We start from the raw sequence: 20,134 nt of genomic DNA on the forward strand, positions 1-20,134 counted from the left end.
GTGGAGAAGGACCATTCAGGAAAGGGTTATAAAAGAAGATTTCAAAGTCACTCATTATCCCTTTGAGTACGATGAAATCCATCGTTAAGAAGTGGAAGACGTATCATACCACCCAGACTCTACCCAGATCAGGTCGCCATCCAAACTCAGCAGCCGGGCAAACATGAAACTGGTTCGGGATGTCATTGTAAATCCAACAATCACTTTGAAAGATCTACAAGGCTCTATGTCCGCTTCCGGTCCGGTCTGGAGAGGACGCTGGCGTTACTTGTTCGCCGCTTCTCCGACTGGGCCATTGTACATAGTTTGCTTTTCTGGTGGTCGTGGCGGATTTTTGACCGTTGGGTCTGCCCTCTGCTCGGTCCCGGCTCTGCTCCTGGCTTCGCCTGCCCGGCTCCTCCACTGTTTCCTCAGGCCCGCTCCCGTTGTTTGTGGCCGTTGTTTGCGGTGGTGGCTGTTTGCCGCTGTGGTCTTGATTAGCGGCTGCAGTCGTTTGCCGCTGCGTTTGCCGCTGCGTTTGCCGCTTTGCCTCCTCGACCTTGGCCTCGTACTCGTCCCTTCGCTCCTGCCTGGCATGGCTCTGAAGTACTCCGCCGCAAGGCTTCTTCTGCTCAATACCCGCTCCACCCCATCATGCATCTCTGCCATCAAATCAAATGGACTCCTCCGACGACCCAGGTACATTCACCGTGGCTCCGGTCGTAAGTTTGTTTATTTGCAATCAGGTCACTCCATCCCCGTCCTCTGGTCGGCTCAGCGCACTCTCACTCTTCGTCCCAGCGCACCTGGTCACAGCAACCCACACGATCGCACCTCCTGCCTACGAACCCTGGCTAAATCACCTGAATTCATCCCTGCTGTTCAAAACAACATCAAGCTCACCCTGTTCAACACCCGGTCCCTCAACAACAAATGCCTCATCCTGAACGAATACATCCTGGATAACAAACTGGACTTTCTCTGTCTCACCGAAACCTGGCAACAACCTCTGGACTACTACACACTTAACCTCACCACACCCAATGGATATTCCTACGTCAATAAACCACGCTCGGAGGGCCGAGGTGGTGGAATTGCCGTTATCCACCGTCAAGACATCAAGACCAACCTCATCTCCATCTCATCTGCTCCATCATTTGAACACCTGGCTTTAAAACTCTCTGGTCACACGCAGTCAGTCATGGCTGTCGTCTACCGCCCTCCCAAACCACACCCATCATTCCTGTCTGACTTCTCCTACTTTCTGACCCAGCTATGTTCCCTCTCCCCCTCAATCCTCCTCCTTGGTGATTTCAATATCCACATGGACTCCACTGACTCCACAATAACCACTGACTTCACTGATTTACTCACCTGCTTTAACCTCACTCAACATGTCGACTTTCCTACCCATATCCGTGGTCACATTTTGGACCTTGTCTGCTCCACTGGATTAAATTTGCACCATCTCTATGGCTCCGACCTCACCCTCTCTGACCACTTAGCCATCACTCTGACCATCAACATCCCCGCCCCAACACCAAGGCATTATCGCACAATCAACTTCCGTAAGCTAAACGCTCTTTCACCTACCTCATTCTCATCCACCCTCTCTGAAAAAATGTCCACTTCTCCCTTCATTGACCTCCACACCCCTTCCGACCTCACTGACTACTACAACCACACTCTCTCCTCCTGCCTTGACCAGCTTGCGCCTGTAAAAACCAAAACAGTTTCTTTCACCCATTCTGCTCCCTGGTTTACCCCTGAACTCCACCTGATGAAAACTCGTGCTCGCCAACTTGAAAGACTCCGCAATAAAACGGGTCTCACAGTTCACTCCCAAGCCTACAAGGACCACATACAACACTACAAAGATGCCCTCTCCCGCGCCCGCTCTGCCTACTACTCTCAAATTATCCACTCTGGCTCCGGAAACCCAAAAGCACTCTTCTCGACAATAAACAAACTCCTCCGCCCCCTGAACACCACCACCCAGTCATTCACAGTAGACAACTGCATCTCCTTCCTCTCTTTCTTCCAACGCAAAATTGACAACATCTACAACAGCTTGACCACCGCCGCACCCGCTCCCCCTCCAACCACCTGCCCCCCCTTGTCCTGCCATCCCCTGTCTCGGTTCTCCCCAATCTCCCCTACTGACCTCTCTGAACTCCTCATAGGAATGAAAACTGCCACCTGCACTCTTGACCCCATCCCCTCCAGCTTTGTCAAAGCCTCCCTCCCTGCTCTCTCTCCACTTATCATTGCAACAATAAACTCCTCCCTGTCTACAGGCATCGTCCCACCTTCCCTCAAAATTGCTGCTGTTACCCCCATTCTAAAAAAACCTGGTCTAAACCCTGACACCCTAAACAACTTCAGACCCATCTCCAACCTACCCTTTCTGTCAAAAGTTTTGGAACGCGCTGTAGCCACTCAACTCAAACATCATCTCTCTGCCAATAACCTGTATGAAACATTCCAATCCGGATTCCGCTCCAACCACAGTACTGAAACTGCTCTCCTCAAAATCACCAACGACCTTCTCCTCTCCTCTGACGCTGGCAACCTCAACATTCTCGTCCTCCTCGACCTCAGCGCTGCCTTTGACACCATCGATCACACTATCCTCCTCACCCGACTTGAATCCACCTTTAACGTTACCGGCACTGCCCTGTCTTGGATTAAATCATACCTCTCTGACAGATGCCAGTTCATCTCCATCAATAACTGCAAATCCCCCACTGCTCCCCTCCCCCAAGGTGTCCCCCAAGGTTCAGTTCTTGGCCCCCTCCTCTTCATCCTTTACCTGTCCCCGCTCGGTCACTTAATCCGCCGTCATGGTCTCCAATTCCACTGCTTCGCCGATGACATCCAGCTTTTCATCTCCACCAAGTCCGTCTCCACCGACACCCACTCTATCCTGACAAACTGCATCACTGAAATAAAATCCTGGCTTCAAATCAACTTCCTCAAGCTTAACTGTGATAAATCTGAAATAATCATCATTGGCCCAAAAACGCTCACAAAATCCACCCATAACTTTGCCCTCAACATCGACGGTATCCCAGTATCCACCTCCCCTCACATCCGGAATCTTGGCGTTATCTTTGACCAAACCCTTTCCTTCGACAAATACACTAAACAGATCACAAAGTCAGCCTTCTTTCACCTGAAAAACATTGCCCGTCTCCGCTCATCCCTCTCCTCCACGGCTGCAGAAACCCTCATCCACGCCTTCATCACCTCCCGTCTGGACTACTGCAATAGCCTCCTCTATGGTTCACCCTCAAAAATCACCAATAAACTCCAATACATTCAGAACTCCGCTGCCCGTCTACTCACCCATTCCCGGACCCGTGACCACATCACCCCCGTCCTTTACAAGCTTCACTGGCTCCCCATCCCCCAGAGAATCCAGTACAAAATCCTCCTCTTGACATACAAAGCCCTCCATAACCTGGCCCCATCCTACCTGGCTGACCTCCTCTCCAGACACACTCCCACCCGCAACCTCCGCTCTGCTGGTACCAACCTCCTGACCCCCTCCATCCGGACCAAATTCAGATCCTGGGGGGACAGGGCCTTCTCCATCGCTGCTCCCACCCTCTGGAACTCACTACCTCACACCATCAGAGACTCCTCCTCACTCACCACATTCAAAACATCACTAAAGACCCACCTGTTCAACACTGCATTCAACATTCAACCCACAGCATTTAACCCCTGACTATCTCTTCTCCTTCTCCCTCCTTTTGCTTTAAATATTTCCCTATTGATTCTTGTCTTTTTGCAATTGTTGTTTTCATGTATTGTTATGCATTATGTTTGCCACTCTGTCAAAGCGCCTTTGGGCTTCTGGAAAAGCGCTATACAAAATAAATGAATTATTATTATTATTATGTCTGAGATGGGGGTCAGGTTCATTAATAAACAATATCCTGTTCTCTTCAGAAATCTGTCTTCTATGCACAGGTGGCAAGAAAGAAGACATTACTGAAAGACACATAAATAACCTTGTATGCTGTTTGTGAAAAAGTATCTTAATGACACTGCAAGCAGGTGGTGTAAAGTTTTGTGGTCAGCAGAGAAAAACAAATTGAACTTTTGGCCTCAATTCAAAGCACAAGCCTGACACTGCGCATCACCAATCAACACCATCCCTACTGTCACGCATGGTGGAGGCAGCATCATGTTATGGGGCTGATTTTCATCAGCAGGGACATGTAAGCTTGTCAGGATAGAAAGGACAATGGCCGGTGCAAAGTGCAGGGAATCCTTTAAGAAAACCTGCTGGAGTCAGCCATGAATCTGAAATTGTGTACGAGATTCACATTTCAGCAGGACAATGATCCGAAGCACAAAGTTAATGCCACACTGTAGTGGCTGAATAAGAAGAAAATAAATGTTCTTCAGTGGCCCAGTCAAAGTCCTGACTTTAACCCAATTTAACATTTATAGCGAGACTTGAAGATTGTAGTCCATCGATGATCCCCATCAAACTTAGCAAAACTAGAGCAATTTTCAATTGAAGAATGGGCAAGTATTTCACGATCTCACTGTGCAAAGCTGGTAGAGACCTACTACCCAAAAAAAAAACTCATCGCAGTCATTGCCACAAAAGGTGCTTCCACAAAGTACTGACCTCAGGGGTTGAATACTTTTGCAACCAGAGAATTTTGATTTGTATATGTTTATTCCAGGTATTCCTGACATGTGACCTCCTTCAACTACAGACTTGGCATTTAATATGGAATATTTTTTTTGTGGGGGTGAACTTACTTTTCAAGATGTCTTAGAACCAAAAGTTCATTGGAATTATGTTGAAATTATTCTAGATTTTGTTAATGTGACCTTTAAAAGAAACAAAAACCACATTTGACATTTTGAAACAAATAAATTGATCCTTGAAAGTGATGTAAACTGATATCGAACTCAATTCATGGAGAGTACTGTGTTAACCTTCTGTACATTTTCCAGAAGTATCTCTTTATTTTGCACATTAGCCAAAATTCTTTTTTAACAAAAACAAAAGTTAAATTACGACTGAGATTACGGACAGTAAAATTACAGTTCAGTACTTCGTGTAATCCCCACGAGCATTCAGGAGAGCACGTACACGTTGAGGCATGCTGTTCACGAGATTTGCCAAGGTTTGGACAGGAATCGCTTGCCATGCAGTGACAATAGCCTGCTGCAATTCACGCACAGAGGTCGGCTGCTGGTCCAAGTGGTCGATTTGACGTGTTAATTCTGCCCACAAGTTCTCTATCGGATTCATATTCGGGGACATGGCAGGCCACTCCATATGCTCTACACCACGGTCAGTAAGAAAGTGTTGGATCATGCGAGCACGATGAGACTGTGCATTGTCATCTTGGAAGACAAAGTTTCCTCGAAAGGCTGCACGAGCAAATGGAAGCAATGTTTCTTCCAGAATGGCCCTGTACTTGAACAGGTTCAGGTTTCCATTCAGAACAACCAGGTCAGTTTTGCCCCCTGCATGAAAAGCAGCCCAAACGGTCACCCCACCACCTCCAGCTTGGACTCTTGGCACTATACAATCTTCGTTGTGGGCTTCATGCACTTGTCTGCGCACTCGGACGCGGCCATCTTGACGATCGACCAGAAATCTAGACTCGCCACTGAAGATCACGTGATTCCAGTGTCCTGGCTGCCATTGACGGTGCTCTCTGGCCCACTGCAATCGGCGCTGGCGGTGTTGTCTGGTCAGGCTTGGCTTTCTCAAGGGACGCCTGGCACGATAGCCTGCTTGAACCAGTCGTTGGTTGACTAGCCTTCTGGATACAGGCACATTTGTCAGTTGCTGCCACTCAGCCCTAAGCCGATTAGCTGACTTGGTACGGCCATTGCGGACTAACCGGTGAAGCTGGCGATCATCCCTCCTTGTGGTTCTGCAGGGACGTCCTGGCCTCGGTATTGGAGTAGGGACACCCCTCTGAGCATTTCGTTTCAGGATCTTTGACACCTGACCTTGAGTGATGCCATACTGCCGAGTAATAGCACGCTGTTTCATGCCGTAATTTTGTAAAGCCACCACTCCATGACAAACAGCATTGTCGAGTTGACGGACCATCTCCAGAGGAAGCGGCAATAACTTTTGGAAACGTACAGCAGTTGTTTTCCACTAATACAGAACGCAACAACCCTTGTATACCCGACTGTGAAGCCAATCATCAAATGCACCTGTCCGTACATTTTGCCACGCCACCTGTGATATAATCCTGTTGTTGACTTTTTGCTGCGACAGACAATCAGTGACATGGTTCTTTTAACAAATAAATCACCAAAGTGTAAAATACACTCACCAGATTGATATACTGAGTTAGGAAAGTGAACCCAAGTCAAGAAAAAAAAAAAATTCCATATTAAAAGTCAAGTCTGTATGTGTTTAGTTTGATCTCTCCAGTTATGAATAAAAAAGTTCATTTGGAAAAAATTGCTTCTGCATAATTCATATTTCATCTAAATGTGGCATTATTGGTAAGGGGATGAATAGTTATGAATTTTGGGGTAGTGATATATAGATTCAGGTAGATCTACATAGGTAGTGTGCTCCGATTATCATGATAGGGAACCCCACATGTAATTTTGTTTAGGCAGTTTGTTCGCGGAAGTGTATCTTTGTGATCATACAAGGATGACCCTTGTGTTAGTTATCTTCGGGATTATGCTAATTCCCCTGTCCGTAGAACCTGGTAATCATCCCATTGTCCTTTATGGCACTACACTTTAGACATATTACAATAGAATGGCCCGAGTACACAAATTAAATATCCCCCCCACAATGAAGCCACCCAAGTCAGTTCTGGACACTACCAATGGAATCGCGGCCAGCTACATCACCAGCTTGTATGACAACATCGAAGCAAGCAGGCGAAAGACACGCCCAGAGGGGCAGCGGTTGGACGAGGGAAGCGACACGCTGATTGGCCACCGACCGATGGCATGAGGGAGAAGCGAGCGGCCATTGGTGGAGTGCTGTTGGCCTGTGAGGATTGGAGGAGTGGCGCCGCTGACGTCGGACAATTAAACAGGGAGTGAGCGGCATTTTGTTCTCTCTTCCCTCTGCTGCCTCTTGGATTCCTCTTTGCCTGGGATCTCTTAGACTGGACACTCTTGCTCTTGCTTCTTGGCCCGGACCTCTTCTTTTGCCCTCGACCTCTTGCCCCTCTCGCTCAGCTCTGCCCTCGTGTTCTTCCCCCTCTCTCCCCATATTGTCTACCGCTCCCGATGTTATATGTTATGTGTCGGTTTGTCTTTCTGTGTGATTAATGTTCGCTCTTTCACGAGCCTCGATCTTGTATACAAAAAAAAGAAAAAAAGACGCTGACGGTGTTCCTTTGACGAGCGAAGAGCGGGGTCTCATCAAAGCAGCTGGGAGACAAGTTCCACGCGTGCCGCTCGCGACGGACGGTGGGGCCTGGATAGCGTGCGCGCGCGCCAAGGACGTGCTGTCGTTCCTGCCAACGGCCTGGGACAGCGCCTTTCCCGAGAACGCCACCCACCTCCGCCGATTGAGCTAAGAACCTACACATAAAACCACACCTCGTTATTTTCATTCCCGTTCTGCCATCCCTTTGTGCCTGGTTCTGTGCGTAGGAGCGCTCATTAGGGCGTTTTAGTTACCGTAGCATTTTTCCTGTCCCGATATTTATTTAATAAACCCTTGTATTATTTTTCCCGAACAATTTTACAACCCGTCCCGGCTGAGTTAATTTGCAGGGTGAAGAAGCCTCCGCGGGCCCGTACAGGTGAGTCGGTGTTCTTCTTCCTCCTCACGTATCATCCACCATCAATTTAAGTTGAACGCCTCACAGTAACGCTCATTTCCATCCGTGGCTCGCTCTCGGTCTTAACTGAGGGAGTCACATGACAATGCTTTTGCAGGCCACTGGCTAGATGTTATCGTCTTCTCTGATTACCACCATATTGTTAGCATTGTAGACATTCTGACCTTGGAAAGGGACTGAACAATAAATGTTCTCAACTTGCAACCTATCATTGCTGTACTTCACAGCGTATCAACATTAACCCATATACGAGTCAACGTTCATCAAGTCGATCTCAGTGCGAAATCGTACATACTCAATCAAAGAAACTCAACAAAACAGGAGCACAGTGGATAATGTAATATAACTGAGAGTAAATGTTTTTTAGCTTCTTTGAGAGCAGCACCAGAGTTTATTTTGATTTCATCACATCAAGCAAATCATAGATAACAGATTGCATTTCAACTTTATTACAAGGTTTATAAACAAGTCAATTATAATTTTCACACATCAATTAATACTGTATTTATGTATGTTTATATAAATATATTTACAAGTTTTATTGCTCATTTGTAGTCTTGTTATGCAACCAAACAGTTATAAACTTACAAAAGCTAGAACGCATGGCAAAGCATAAAACAAATGGTGCAGTGCACAAATCTCAAATAATTAAATTAGCTTCAACAGAACCAGGAACAAACGGACATGCAAATAATTAAGTGAACGTCAAACATTGTTTATAGTTGAAAGTTGAATTATTTTGCAAAAACGACAAAAATAAGTTTCAATCTAAAGCAGAATAAGCACTTCACTTGTTGGAAGTATTCAAAAATCCCATGAAGAACAGGTATGGTGTTCAATTACCTCTGCAACACATCCATGGCGAAAAGTCTCACACGTGTCCGTCCATTTGAAAAGAACATCGACATGTGTGCAGTGATTTGGAACATACGTCTGCGATGCAGACGTGAAGGTGGTAACTAAACGCGGACCCTAATGGATGTTTTATGGACCGAATGGGTCAAAGTCCAAGTTACGTACAACGATACACGTAAAAGGTGAATCAGAAAACTTTAACCTTCGGCCTATTGAAACAACGTTCCAGCAGAACATGTACACTTCGTAAGACAAATCGCACAGAAAACAAACCAAAATAACTACTATGTAGCACGTGTGCACAGTGCTAGTACTTTGTAGCATGTTAAATAAAGCAAATGACATTCGTTTGGCACATTACGCACGAGCTTCATTCTTCCATCTTCTGAAGAAACTACCTGCATCACCCCGAAGGTCTGGCGCGCATCGACGATGCATCCAAGTGGGACACGGGATGAGCAGGTGGCACCCGGAGCTGCACTTTGTGTCGCCACATACAGAGCCGGGCCCTTGCCATTTGCTAAATTCGTGTCACTCAAGAAGCCGACCAAAGGGTAGTCCATAGGTCTGTAGCGCTAGACGAACAGTCCAAGAATGCCTGGTTTGCGGCCTTTATATTCTTGTTTGAAATTGCTGTCAATCGCGTGCAGTAAAAGGCCAAAAACCAATGATAAAAATAGCGACCCCTTTTTAAAATGCTGGGTGATAAACAACTTTATAAAGTGCCATGGTGAGGCAACCAAACACTAAAATATACTTTTGGTACATAAAGTATATAATCGGCCCATATAATACTTGGTTTGATATGAAACAAATAAAGATCAAACTACAATAGACAAATTGTATTATTGCACCGTTCGCAGTGTCATGGGGCGGCCACGAGAGAGAACTCAAAACACCAGATCTTGCAATGGCCCAGATTAAAGAGGTCCGTTTTGTGTAGAGAAAACCAATTACATTCACTTTGCTTATTAAAGCCCCTGTTTCCTGAACGAAAGTGCGTTCACCTGCCTAGCAGAGGGAGTTCATGTTGAAGGACAATTTACCCGTTTTCGTACGATGCCTAAACATGTAGGCAATGACAGCAGTGTACAGATACACACCTGCTTATATTGCAACAAAGGAAACATAAAATAAAACTGGAATTTATGCCTGATGTTTCAGAAACAAAGCTTTTATCATTACCAAATTAAAAAAATACTATGTTCAAATATAAATAACTCTCCAAGATGTCGTTTCAGAGCGAGAGAGGAAGAGTGGCAGAGAGGGGAGAAGAGTGGCCGAGAGAGCGGTAGAGTGGCCGAGAGAGCGGTAGAGTGGCCGAGAGAGCGGTAGAGTGGCCGAGAGAGCGGTAGAGTGGCCGAGAGAGCGGTAGAGTGGCCGAGTGGCTGAGAGAGTGGTAGAGTGGCCGAGAGCGCGGTAGAGTGGCCGAGAGAGCGGTAGAGTGGCCAAGAGAGCGGTAGTGGCCGAGAGAGCGGTAGAGTGGCCGAGAGAGCGGTAGAGTGGCCGAGAGAGCGGTAGAGTGGCCGAGAGAGCGGTAGAGTGGCCGAGAGAGCGGTAGAGTGGCCGAGAGAGCGGTAGAGTGGCCGAGAGAGCGGTAGAGTGGCCGAGAGAGCGGTAGAGTGGCCGAGAGCGGTAGAGTGGCCGAGAGAGCGGTAGAGTGGCCGAGAGAGAGCGGTAGAGTGGCCGAGAGAGAGCGGTAGAGTGGCCGAGAGAGAGCGGTAGAGTGGCCGAGAGAGAGCGGTAGAGTGGCCGAGAGAGCGGTAGAGTGGCCGAGAGAGAGCGGTAGAGTGGCCGAGAGAGCGGTAGAGTGGCCGAGAGAGAGCGGTAGAGTGGCCGAGAGAGCGGTAGAGTGGCCGAGAGAGCGGTAGAGTGGCCGAGAGAGCGGTAGAGTGGCCGAGAGAGCGGTAGAGTGGCCGAGAGAGCGGTAGAGTGGCCGAGAAAAGTGGAGAGGGCCGAGAGGGAGGAAAGGGTGGCCGAGAGAGGAGAGAGGGGGAGGGTGGCCGAGAGAGGGGCAATGCGGAGACAGACACATCCATTCTCAAATCTTCCTGTTCCTCAGGTGGTGCAGCTCTAGTCATCCTCCAAAAAAAACCGTGGCATACAGCTATTGTCTATTTGATGTGAGTCAGTACCAAGAGCCAGTGGGCAGCTGGGATTATCTTTGCCAGCAGAGCACGTCATTGAAAATCTACGGCCCTGCAAAGGTCTTGCAGCTCCGGGTCGCCGATATAAGCCCGCTTGGATGTTCATCGCAAATCCAAATTTTGTGCTTTCCTCTACCCACTTCTCAAAGGAGGGATCGGAAACGCTGGAGGAGGTGAGCTTCCAGTCAGAAATGACCGAAGGGAGGGCGTGGTGGTCCATGGCAGACGTATCGCATGACTGTGCAACAGAGGTGGGCATGGTGAGGCATTTCCGCAGCTCCAGGTTACAACTAACCCTGTGTGTGTGGGTTAGGGATAAGGGGAAAGAAGGCAATTTATAGGAACTCGCATTATTCCTAATAATCAATGGACAAAAGTGGATTTAACTCTTGTGTTCGTGGAAATCACATTCGGCCAAACAGCCCAGAAAGGTTATCTAATCCCAATAACTCGGCTCAGTCGCGATATTTTCAAGACACAGACCTCGCAGAAAGCCGATGCCCAATCCGTTCGACGGCTCGAAGATAAACATGTCGAAGAAGCCGATGCGTTTGTTCTCCCATCCATCGGAAGTCTTCGGGTACGTCGGGCAGCCATTCAAGAAGCCTGTTAAGAGGTAAGAATAACATGTGGAAATGGAATAGCATGAAGAATGAGAAGTTAAAGAAAACAACACAAAAGAGATGTTACAGTGTTGCCTGAGCACATCGATGGACAAGCTGGTCTCACCGGAATGTGAATGAAATGGCGGACTCGATTGGCAGGATGTACGGGGACATGAGGAGAGAGGCCACTCGTACAGGCAGCGTGTTAGACACGTAGCTAAAGAGATCATTACGTTCTTTGCTTGCTTCTGTCAAGGCTGTGCACACGGACAGAGGTGAATGCGGCGGTGTTGTGAGCATTTCTGGTGGATATCAAATGTTGGAACCAGAATAAAATTATTATTAAAAACAAAACAATCTCTGGTTTTGCATCGTAAAGGACATTATTTACCGAACAAACAGACAATGGTTAAATACGATTATACGCAAATTAAGAAATATTTTGGTATCCACATATGTATTTATTTGGCTTGCAGTGGGACAAAACAAGAAAAGCTGAAATAATTACTAAATCTTAGCTTATTCCACACAGAAATCCTAAAATGGGCCGGACAATATTATTGGCACCTTTTAGAAGTTGTTACAAATAATTAGATTTCAAGCAAGTAATTCTCCTTTACTTTGGAATTGAACTCACCTGTGGTGAGTTGCAGGTGCCTGCAATATAAAAAAAAACACTCATTCAACCAGTTTGAATGGAGAAAAGGAGTCATTCTGCTGTTTTGTGTCACCATGTGTACCACAATGAGCATGGAGAAAAGAAAGAAAACCAGAGAATTGTCTGAGGAGGTCAGACACAAGATTGCAGCCAAGCATGGACAATCTCAAGGCTACAAGTCCATCTCCAGAGACATTGATGTTCCTGTGTCCACCGTACGTAATGTTATCAGGAATTTTAAGGCCCATGGCACTGCAGCCAAACCTACCTGGACATGGCCGCAAGAGAAACTTGAACGAAGATCGCAGCGAAGGATTGTTCGAATGGTGGAGAAAGCACCTCGATCAACTGCGAAACAGATTCAAGCTGACCTTCAGACACAAGGTACGACAGTTTCAACTCGCACCATCTGTCGCCAACTCAATGAAAGGGGGTTCTCTGGTAGGAAACCCAGCAGGACCCCAGAGACATAAGAAAGCCCAACTGGAGTTTTCCAAAACACACCTGAACAAGCCAAAATCCTTCTGGGAAAATGTCCTGTGGACAGATGAGACCAAATTAAAGCCTTTTTGGTTAAGCACGTCATCTCTATGTTTACAGAAAACAAAATGAAGCCTTCAAAGAAAAATAACACCTTCCCTTCAGTAAAACATGGAGGAGGTTCAGTGATGTTTTGGGGATGCTGTGCTGCCCTTGGCATTGGGCACCTTGAATGTGTGCATGATATCATGAAATCAGGAGATTACCAAGGCATTTTGGAGCGCAATGTTCAACCCAGTGTCAGAAAGCTGGGTCTTCGTCGAAGGTCATGGGTCTTGTAGCAGGACAATGACCCCAAACACACTTCAAAAAGCACCCAGGAATGGTTCAAGACAAAATGCTGGACTGTTCTGAAGTGGCCGGCAATGAGTCCAGATCTAAATCCCATTGAACACCTGTGGGGAGATCTGAAAACAGCAGTTGAGAGATGGCACCCTTCAAATCTGGGAGAACTGGAGCAGTTTACACAAGAAGTGGGCCAAACTGCCAGTAGAGAGGTGAAGGAAGCTCATTCATGGCTACAAGAAGTGCTTGACTGCAGTTATTTTGTCCAAAGGCTGTGATACCAAATATCAAATCTTGGGTGTCAATAATTTTGTCAATGCCATTTCTTTTTATTTTCTGATTTAAAAGGATACATTAAGTTCTGAATCAAAAACAAAGGTTCTGTAATATTAGTGAAATAAAGAATTGTGGAGACTAAATACTTTTGTCAATTTCAACTCATTTTTAGAGAAAATTGTGAGTTATTTGAAAAAAGTGCAAGGGTGCCAATATTTTTGGGCACGACTGTACACCTTTCACAATGTGGATTATCCTTGACCTCTGCACGTGCAACAAAGATCACACTACCTCGCCCCCCTCCCCCACCTCACCAACAGACACACTAAGGCAATTGATCACCTCTATGCAGCTGAGGTGGAAGTGTTTCCAGAATGACACTCTCAAGGTCTCTGGCAGCAGGTCTCCGAACAAGAAGCATGTTCGATGGTTGGTGCATTCTGCCCATCAGCAGTCGTGCCTCCTCAATCTCGAGTTGGTCCACATCCATCTCAATGACCTCCTCTTCCTCCTCCTCATCAGCAGCAGCAGCAGAGTGCAGCCCAAGGGCTGGATATGAGTGAAACAGCAGATCTGCAAACAAAAACATGGCAGACAACCATTTGCAACATATTTCAGTGCCAATTAAAGAGAAAAAAAGAGAAGACCATTCCTTTTGAATCTTCAGATGCAAATGGTTGCCGAAGCAGTTTCCGAGGCTATTGGGCGCAATCCTGGAAGGGTCGCCACTGATGCAGGATACTTTAATGACTCATTCTTCCCAGTAAGCTGGTACTCATTTTGCCGACCTCGAAAGGATGACAGGCTGAGTCAACCCACCTGGTGTTACTTCAATGGAATAACAGGGGCTTGAACTCAGGACCCTGATATCTCAAGCCAGCCACCTTAGCCAATAAGCCAACACCAGGCTTAATTGAAGAGAAAGAAATAAAAATCATACATTTAAACTTCTGTGTATATGCCCACACATAGACAGACACATGCACTATTTTTTATGGCCAAATTAAAGGTACCGATAAAGATGGGAGGGGCAAATAAGGGAGCAAACAAGAAGGGGTGAAAAAGGGAAAAAAATTGAGGGAACAAGAGCAATCAAAGATTGCAAGCCCTCAACATGACTCGTTTTCTGTGGTGTTTGTGTGCTGGTGTGTGTTTGTGTGGTGTGTAGATGATGCATTGACGATGTAGGTTTATATTCATGCAGTGGACCAACAGGCCTTTTCAGTTTTATTGTATAACATTCACGTTCCAATCGTATGTATTTTATAGACGTCCTCGCGATCCAATCGTACATATTCGATAGCCGATCACATGTATTTTATAGACGTATGTCCATATTTTAAAGACTAGGGCATGCCCGTACTATATATATATCTAAAATTATATCCCCCCCCCCTCTATTTACATGAAATGGTTTGGTCCATTCGCAAAGCCAAAGCGAACGGCTTGCGAGTACGGTAGAACCCCCCCCCCCCCCTCTATTTACATGAAATGGTTTGGTCCATTCGCAAAGCCAAAGCGAACGGCTTGCGAGTACGGTAGAACCCCCCCCTCTATTTACATGAAATGGTTTGGTCCATTCGCAAAGCCAAAGCGAACGGCGAACGGCTAAATCGCCATAGCTCGGTAGCTCGCTGCTCTCTGATTGGTCGAATCGTTTTTTGGACATAGCTCGGTAACTACTTGTCCGATTAATTTCAAACCTTGAAAAGGCACATCCTCGGGTCCCCAGCAATATACCTGGCAAGTTTCAAGTATATCGGACCGGTAGTTGTCGAGAAACAGCGGTCGCATACACACACACAGAGATTAGTGGAATTATAGATAGATGTAGATTTATTTTTATAGTATTCACACCCCTTGACTTTTTCACATTTTGTTGCTACAGCCCGAATTTAAAATGGAGTAAATTGAGATTTGTTTTTGTCACTAATCTTCAAATAATACTCAATAATGTCAAAGTAGAATTTTTACAAAATAATTAAAAACGAAACAGAAATATCTAATTTACATAAGTATTCAACCCCAAGTCAATACTTCATAAAAGCATCTTTGGCAGCGATTACTGCTTTGAGTCTTCTTGGGTATATGTGTATCAGCTTTGCATATCTGGATTTGAGGAGTTTCTCCCATTCTTCCTTACAGATTTGCTCAAGCTCTGTCAAGTTGGATGAGGAGTGTCAGTTAACAGCAATCTTCAAGTCTTTCCACAAATTCTCAATGGAATTCTAGTGTCTGGGCTTTAGACGCATACTAGGCCACTGAAGGACCTTCACCTTCTTGTTCTGAAGCCATTCCAATGTTGCTTTGGCTGTATACTTGGGGTCATTGTCCTGTTGGGACATACATCTTCACTGCAGTCCAAGGTCTTTTGCACTCTGAAGCAGGTTCTCCTCAAGGATTTGCCTGTATTTGGCTCCATTTATCCTTACAAGTCTGGTGTAACCTGGTGTTGGTGTTGCGGCTAGGGTGCCGGCTTAGGATCCTAGGATCCTGGGTTCGAATCCCGGTCGATCGCTGAATTAACGCCAGGGGGGTTGACTCAGCCTGTCATCCTTCCGAGGTCGGCTAATTGAGTACCAGTTCACTGGTAATTCCCTGTTTGTCGTTAAAGGCGGCAAAAAGGGTTGGCGTCAGGAAGGGCATCCGGCCGTAAAACATTGCTTCAAAAAGGGGACCAAAAAAACAACAACAACCATGGTTCCCGAAAAAGGCCAACCCCCGCTTTGCGGGGAAAAATGGCCTCTAAAGGTGGTTTTTTTTTTTTTAAATCCTTACAAGTCCCATAGTCACTGCTGCTGAAAAGCATCCCCTTGGCATAATGCTGCCACCAACATGCTTCATGGTAGTGATGATGTTAGATGGGTGATGAGCTGTGCTTGGTTTCCGCCAGATGTAGCGCTTTGCATTCAGGCCAAAGAGTTGAATTTTCATCTAATCAGACCACATAATCTTTTTCCTCATGCTCTTAGAGTCTCTCACGTGCCTTTTTGGAAACTCCAGGTGTGGTGTCATGTGCTTTTTTCTCAGGAGTGGCTTCTGTCTGGCCACTCTCCCATAAAGCCTAGATTTGTGAAGTGCTGCAGAGACGGTTGTCCTTTTGGCAGGTTCTACCATCTCGGCCAAGGAACTCTGCAGTTCTACCAGAGTGGTCATTGTTTTTTTTTTAGCTCCCTGACCAAGGTCCTTCTTGCTCAGGTGTTCAGTTTGGTCAGACGGACAGCTCTACAAAAACAGCTTTTTGAAGAGGAAGAAGAATAGCGAGTTGTAATATACAAATGAATACAGCATGGCAGGGGGAAGTTTAAACATTTTAAAACAAAACCGTGAATAGTCTGGGAAATTCCCTGAAATGCAAAAGCATAGGAGATTAACAAGCCAGGGGAGCAGAGAGCGAAGGAACAGGGAGGTGTATAAGCAATTTGTTAGTACGGGAGGAGGGGCGTCCTTTTTATTTTCTTTGATACTTTTCTTAATTTTGAAGGTTAGATAAAAGCGGATCTGAGAAAGAAGGAGAAAGGTTGGGGGAGTATGGCGAATTATTCAAAAATTGAAAGGTGAGTATTGGCTGGAGAGGAAGAAGAAAATGGAGGAAAGGAAATGGGAGAGGCGAGACAATACGTGGACGTGGGCGGGGGAGGGGGCCGCGAGGAGAGAAGGAAATTATTATTATTTAATACTGCCATTTTAAAAAAGGGTGAGAGGTTCGGGGGAAGGAGGTGTGGAAAAAAAAATGCAACGAAAGAACGAACGTGAATAAACAAAGAACTAGGAGACTGGGCAGGCCTTGAGGCTAACCAGGCCCCAAACACGTACGACAATGCGACTAATACACACACAAATTTGCACAAATTACAAAACTAGATCGAACTAGAAACACAAAGTAAACACATACGCAGCAAAATAAACAGAAATTCGATAAAAACGATCGAGAGAAACTTATATTTGTTGGACGTCGATGAGCTCCGACGGACAACAACGTCGCCCGAGGAACCTCCCATACAGCAAAGCCTTTAACTCCGTACAGCAAGATTACTAAAACCACGGGGGCTATCACATTTACGTCTTTTTCTTCTTGTTCTATGTGTTAGCTCTTACACAAACTTCGACTTGGTATACAAAAAAAAAATCTCCAGCAAGACTTTGCGCAATAAGCCTGTGGCATTCATGTGTGCATGTCACGTGCTCGCCATGCAAGTGAAATTGGGGCACTCACTGTTGCCCTTCAAGAACCTCAACGCATCCCTGTAACCTTCTTTACACATCTCGATAAGCACCTGGGAAAGGAAAAATATTAAACATAAACACTGTGAATGCCGAAAAAGCACCAAGTAAACAAAATAGACATTAAAGAACACCAAGGTGGAACTGAATGGCATTTTGCACCAACACATGCAATTTCCAAATGGACAATGGGCACGTATAACAAACTGACAATATATTGGTCGTGATAATAAATTTGGCGACAGAGCGAGCAACTGCAAGTATCTTTGACTTTAACACCATGCACCACTGCGGTTACTACTAAAAACCACCCCGCCCCGTCGAGTTACTTTTCCAAATCCTGTTCACGAGTCCATTATCAATCAACTCATGTGATTGATTGACAATGGTCTCACGATCGATATTTGTACGACGTCCTTGACTCGTACCTTGGGCTCCGGTGGGAAAAGCGCTCGAGAGAGGCGGTACAGGTTTCCAGTGTTGAACTGAATGCTCGTGTTGGTAAAACGCAGCTCGTGGAAGTTGGACGAGTTGTCTCGGGGACAGATATCGCTCTCGCCGGAGAATGGAGACACCGTAATGGTATTCTTAAGGTCGTAGCTGGGAAGGTTGTCGGAGATCCCGCCATCAACGTAGCGCTAGAGAGAACAGCGGCAGTCGATAATGTTTTCAACCACAGGTATCGGGCATGGCACAACATTAATAGACACCTTTCAATGCTACCTTTAACCCCATGAACACAAGGCCCTGTAACAACCACCAATTATAGCGACCACTTACCGAATAAAACTCACACTAAAGATCTCTAAACCATATTTACAAGGCCTCAAATCACTTTGTCAGAGACCAGACTGTGCTTCATACAACACTTTTACCTGCACTGGGAATCTTGTGAGAATGCTGTGCCCATCACAGGTGTGTTTAAAATGAAATCCTTACTACAATTCACAGACCAGTGTGTGATTGGTGCGGTACTCCTCCTATAGTTCTGGATTGATTAAATCCAGACTTGCTACATATGATAAGCATGACTCCAAGTAGTGTGTTGGTGTGTTTTTATCTTTGCTTGTGGTCTTGGGGCGAAAAAGATTCAAATTCTCTATGTAAATGTGTATCGTGTAGCACCACCTCCAGGTGGGAGCGGGTATTACAAGTCTCCTCCCGTTAAAGTACAGTATTCCTGTCCCCACATTTTCTAGGGCAGTGAGGTGTTTTGAATTATAAGCAGTGGGCATGTTTTCGCTTAATGCATGTAACCAAGGTACCCAGTGTTTTATTTTTGAGAGTGATTGAGGCAGCTGCCAGTTGCCTGTACACCAGCCAAATAAAGGTACATGTCAGAACGTGTTGCATGCTTGGAACAAGATCACCCGAAGGGTGGGTATTCTGCTAGTTATAATAAAAATCAAAACACAGTGGCAGTATAAATTGCAGAAGCTTATTTTCTTGAATCTTTAATTCAACAAGTGTGTGAGTTCGGTCTTTATCAGACTTTTTGGCCAAATAGACCAAAAACAGGTTTAATGAGAACGGCACTTGGAAGCGTGCATACTTCCACCAGGCTGAACATTTTACGTTTTGTATCCCATTGATAGGCCGGACCTGAACCAAAATCTAATCAGCTTGTTATTGTCACCTACCCAACTCACCCACCAAGGTTCGTGCAAAACTTTTTGAAATATCATGGTATATTATATATATATATATATATATATTGTTACGGTTTTTAGAACCTTCACATGTAAATTTAGTAGTAAATTCCCTTATAAATGACCCCTGTGTACATGTCCCCTTAACCACCGTTTAGAGGCCATTTTTCCCCGCAAAGCGGGGGTTGGCCTTTTCGGGGACCGTGGTAGTTGTTGTTTTTTGGTCCCCTTTTTGAAGCAATGTTTTACGGCCGGATGCCCTTCCTGACGCCAACCCTTTTTGCCGCCTTCAACGACAAACAGGGAATTACCAGTGAACTGGTACTCAATTAGCCGACCTCGGAAGGATGACAGGCTGAGTCAACCCCCCTGGCATTAATTCGGCTACCGACCGAGATTCGAACCCAGGATCCTAGGATCCTAAGCCGGCACCCTAGACGCTAGCCCAACACCAGGGACACCAGCCGGCACCTTAATTGGCTGTTAATTAAAGATTGCACCTTAGTTAGTCCATGTACAACACGTAGGACACTTTAGGACCTCTTATAGTTATGTCATTATTATGTGTTACAGGTAAGGCTGTGTTTCCAATAGTTGACTCTACGTTGCATCAATCAAATAAGATAGGTCCCCTTTCAATTTCCCCCAATCGTCTCTGCAAAGTGCCTTCCCCAATCATCTCCTCAAAGTGCAAGTGCCAGTAACAGTTGGGCTGTTTTCGTGGGCATCACACCGCCTCTGCTAGCCCAGCAGCGTTCGCTGCCTGGCGCCAAACTCCATTACGCATGAGGCCAAGAAGGGGGGAGTAGCCACCAGAGCATGGGCGTCGCACCACGTCATCAAAGGTGGAGCCAGAGAGCCCTTAACAACCAACCAGGGCTCGGTGGGCATGGCTTGATAGGGCGTGGCAAGAAACGTCTGGAGAGTTCGAGAGGGTTCCAAGGGCGTGGTAATAAAACCCTTGGCGCGAGGCCCCCACCAGAGACGCGTGAGGAGGTTCAAGAGAGTCGGTGGGAAGCAGATGAGCGAGGAGCACTGAAAGACGCATGAGAAAGGAGCACTGGAGAGAGACGCGAAGAGAGACGCGCTGACGACCGGG

The 20,134-nt window shown here is 46.1% G+C and overlaps 1 protein-coding gene across 3 annotated transcripts in view; it reads right to left on the bottom strand.

The window, feature by feature from the left end:
- Positions 1-8,222: 8,222 nt before the first annotated feature.
- Positions 8,223-20,134, bottom strand: part of PNPLA2 (patatin like domain 2, triacylglycerol lipase) — a 52,762-nt gene continuing 40,850 nt past the window's right edge. For 2 of the 3 annotated variants that reach the window (XM_068124147.2, XM_068124149.2), the window contains exons 4-9: positions 17,815-18,024; positions 17,379-17,439; positions 13,505-13,735; positions 11,528-11,660; positions 11,282-11,404; positions 8,223-11,094 (exon numbers count right to left, since the gene is read on the bottom strand). In XM_068124147.2, the coding sequence (XP_067980248.2) occupies positions 10,725-11,094; positions 11,282-11,404; positions 11,528-11,660; positions 13,505-13,735; positions 17,379-17,439; positions 17,815-18,024 (1,128 nt within the window). In that variant the 3' untranslated portion in view covers positions 8,223-10,724. Of the gene's footprint in view, positions 11,095-11,281; positions 11,405-11,526; positions 11,661-12,329; positions 12,410-13,504; positions 13,736-17,378; positions 17,440-17,814; positions 18,025-20,134 lie in introns of those variants that run through there. The other variant, XM_068124150.2, reaches the window with a different exon arrangement.

The sequence above is a fragment of the Myxine glutinosa genome, chromosome 8, assembly GCF_964187855.1.
Source record: "Myxine glutinosa chromosome 8, kmMyxGlut1.1, whole genome shotgun sequence".
Taxonomy (NCBI): domain Eukaryota; kingdom Metazoa; phylum Chordata; class Myxini; order Myxiniformes; family Myxinidae; genus Myxine; species Myxine glutinosa.